The 3,325-nt window shown below is 38.7% G+C and overlaps 1 protein-coding gene across 1 annotated transcript in view; it reads left to right on the top strand.

Moving 5' to 3' along the window:
* Nucleotides 1-3,325, top strand: part of LOC106882434 (MAP kinase-activated protein kinase 2) — a 137,901-nt gene that overhangs the window by 93,505 nt on the left and 41,071 nt on the right. The window contains exon 7 of the mRNA XM_052976307.1: nucleotides 2,811-2,935. Coding sequence (XP_052832267.1) covers nucleotides 2,811-2,935 — 125 coding nt within the window. The remainder of the gene's footprint in view (nucleotides 1-2,810; nucleotides 2,936-3,325) is intronic.

Genomic DNA, 3,325 nt, shown 5'->3' with positions numbered 1-3,325 from the left:
AATTTTCACTTAATAGATAAAAACGATTTTTTTTTAGTGGTGGTGGTAGTGGTAGTAGTAATGATAGTAGTAGTAATGGTGGTGGTAGTAGTAGTAGTAGTAGTAGTAGTAGTAGCAGTAGTAGTAGTAGCAGCAGAAGCAGTGGTGGTGGTGGTGGTGGTGGTGGTGAGCATCAGGTTCATCATCTTGAGGCTGAGAATGTTTGATCCCCAGACCGGGCTGTGTGTTGTGTTCTTGAGCAAGACACTTTATTTCACATTGCTCGAGTTCACTCAGCTCTTGAAATGAATTGCAACATCACTGGTGCCAATCTGCATCGGCCTTTGCCTTTCTCTTGGATAACATTGGTGGCATGGAAAGGAGAGGCTGGTATGCATGGGTGACTGTTGGTCTTCCATAAACAACCTTGCCTGGGCTTGTGCCTCAGAAGGTAACCTAGATGTAATCACATGGTCATTCATGACCGAAGAGGGTTCACCACAGTAGTAGTAGTAGTAGGAGTAGTAGCAGTGAAGATTTTTTTACAGAAGCACAAAGCCATGTTTTTTTAAGGGAAAATCAATTCAATAACCCCTCCCCAGAAATCGACATGGTGTTTATTTTATCAACCCTGTAAAGATGAAATGCAAAATCACCAATATGTTCAAAATAGCAGACTGGAAAAACTAAATAACAACAAAATTAGTGTCCAGTTGTAGTGGACAAATTTCTCAAAATTAATTGAAAACAAAGACATCATATTTCAATAGAAATACGGCAACAAAAATGGTGATATTAAAGATATTTAACATTACAAGCATTAATTTGAGCCTGTGGTGGAATTCACATGTCCAAGGTGCTCCACAGCAAGACTGAAGCAGGAATTGTATGCTTGTCAGGCAAGTATGTTAGTCACATGGTCATGCCTGTGCCATTCTTGTTGCCTAGGTAATCTTATCCCACCTACTTGAATCTTTATCAGGTTTGATTCTCACTATACACCTAATAATCTAGTCCCACCCACTAATTTCAACATCATTGTGTAACTCTTACTTTGTATTAATATAATCAACATCATCAATATTGATTTCAGGTAATCAATATTATTTTCCTGAAATTCAAAGACAAAAAAAAATTTCAACAATTTAGAAAAATCATCAGAAACAATCATAGCCTGTATAACAAAAAATATATAGCAAAAACAAATAAAAAAGTTGCTAATTATCTCAAATAAACTTTGATGTGTAATTCTGTTTAATTGTGGGCTTTAATGATGAAAGTTTGTTATGGCTAGAAATTATATTGATTAGGTCTTGGTTAGAATAAGGATGTCTGACTTGTTGACTTCAAAGAACCATGAAAATTATATACTCTCTTTCTTTTTTTTTTTTACTCTGTTTTACTTGTTTCAGTCATTTGACTGTGGCCATGCTGGAGCACCGCCTTTAGTCGAGCAAATCGACCCCAGGACTTATTCTTTGGAAGCCTAGTACTTATTCTATCGGTCTCTTTTGCCAAACCGCTAAGTTACGGGGGACATAAACACACCAGCATCTGTTGTCAAGCGATGTTGGGGGGACAAATACAGACACACAAACATATACACACACATACATATATATATATATATATATATTTATATATACATACATACATATATATGATGGGCTTCTTTCAGTTTCCGTCTACCAAATCCACTCACAAGGTTTTGGTCGGCCCAAGGCTATAGTAGTAGACACTTGCCCAAGGTGCCATGCAGTGGGACTCAACCCAGAACCATGTGGTTGGTAAGCAAGCTACTTGCCACACAGCCACTCCTGCGCCTATTTTGTAGTAAAAGTGAATGAAAAACTCAAAAATATTATCTGGTACAAAATATGAACCACTTCTCACTACAGCTGTTTCTAGCGAATATATCTTTTCTCTTTTACTTGTCTCAGTCATTAGACTATGGCCATGCTGGGGCATCACCTTCAGGAATTTTAGTCAAATTAATCAACCCTTGTACTTATTTTCTTTTTAAATCTGGTATTCACCTGATCAGTCTCTTTTGCCAAATTGCTAAGTTACAGGGATGTAAACAAACCAACACCAGTTGTTAAGCGGTGGTGGAGGACAAACACGAAGACACACATATACATGACAGGTTCCTTTCAGTTTCCATCTACGAAATCCACTCACAAAGCTTTGGTTGGCCCAAGACACTTGTCTTAGGTGCCACACAGTGGGACTGAACCTAGAATCATGTGGTTGAGAAGCAAGCTTCTTATCACACAGCCATGCCTGCACCCTGTATGTATGTCTGTATTGTGATCTTATTTTTTGAGAGATTAGGTATGAACATATGGTCAAAGGTGACCATCCCAACGTTTCTTCAAGAATAATGTCTCTAGAGCTCCATTGTTTAATGTAGCTTATGTTTTGCCACAGTATGGCTGTAGCTTTTGAGCTGAAACTAATAAAGAAAAAAATAACAACGTGATGTGATTTTAAGGTGAGTTGACTGCTATTTCTAGCAGTGATATTATAGATGTCATAAAAAACACTTGGTGATGGTGCCACATAAAAAGCTCCCAGTATGCTCTGTGAAGTGGTTGGCATTAGGAAGGGCATCCAGTTGTAGAAACTAGGTCAAAACAGACAATGAAACCTTGTGCAGCCCCTGGCTGATGAAGCCATCTCCAACACATGCCAGTATTAAATGTTGATGGTGATGATGGTGATAGTGGGATAACAACAACCAGAATTCATGCCAAGGTGAACAGTGACACATTGGCAACCACAATAATCCATTCAACCATTAATAAATTCTGTTTCTTGTTTGTTAACAGGTTATGTGGTTACCCTCCATTCTATAGCAACCAAGGCTTAGCGATATCTCCAGGAATGAAGAAAAGAATTCGGCGCGGCCAGTATGATTTTCCACCTCAGGAATGGTCCAAAGTCTCACAAGAAGGTAACGTTCAGATTTTGTCTGGTACCTAAAAGTACTTAATATTTTATCATTGGAAAAATTAGGTTCTCCTTTAGAGATGTCAGAACAGTCTTTCAAATATATTCGTGATAATATTTGACTAAGGGAAACTGCCGTGCATAAGGTAAGCACCATGCATATTGCTTGATTGCATGTAACTAGGTCTTTCAGGTATAGAAACTTGTCTTTGCCGCCTGTTCGTAATAGGCCCCGGATATTCAGTAAGAATATGGGTGTGATATCTGTGCAGGGGTTCCTGGTGTTAGTGGTGGCCATCCCTGATCCATCGTCTGTGATGGTCTTGGACAATGGTTAGTGTGGCGTTGACTCTGTACCCTCTGTATCCATGTTAGTTGATGTACCATTTTCTGG

Source organism: Octopus bimaculoides, chromosome 24, assembly GCF_001194135.2.
Source record: "Octopus bimaculoides isolate UCB-OBI-ISO-001 chromosome 24, ASM119413v2, whole genome shotgun sequence".
Classification (NCBI taxonomy): Eukaryota; Metazoa; Mollusca; class Cephalopoda; order Octopoda; family Octopodidae; genus Octopus; species Octopus bimaculoides.
This window is presented reverse-complemented; position numbering and strand designations above follow the sequence as displayed.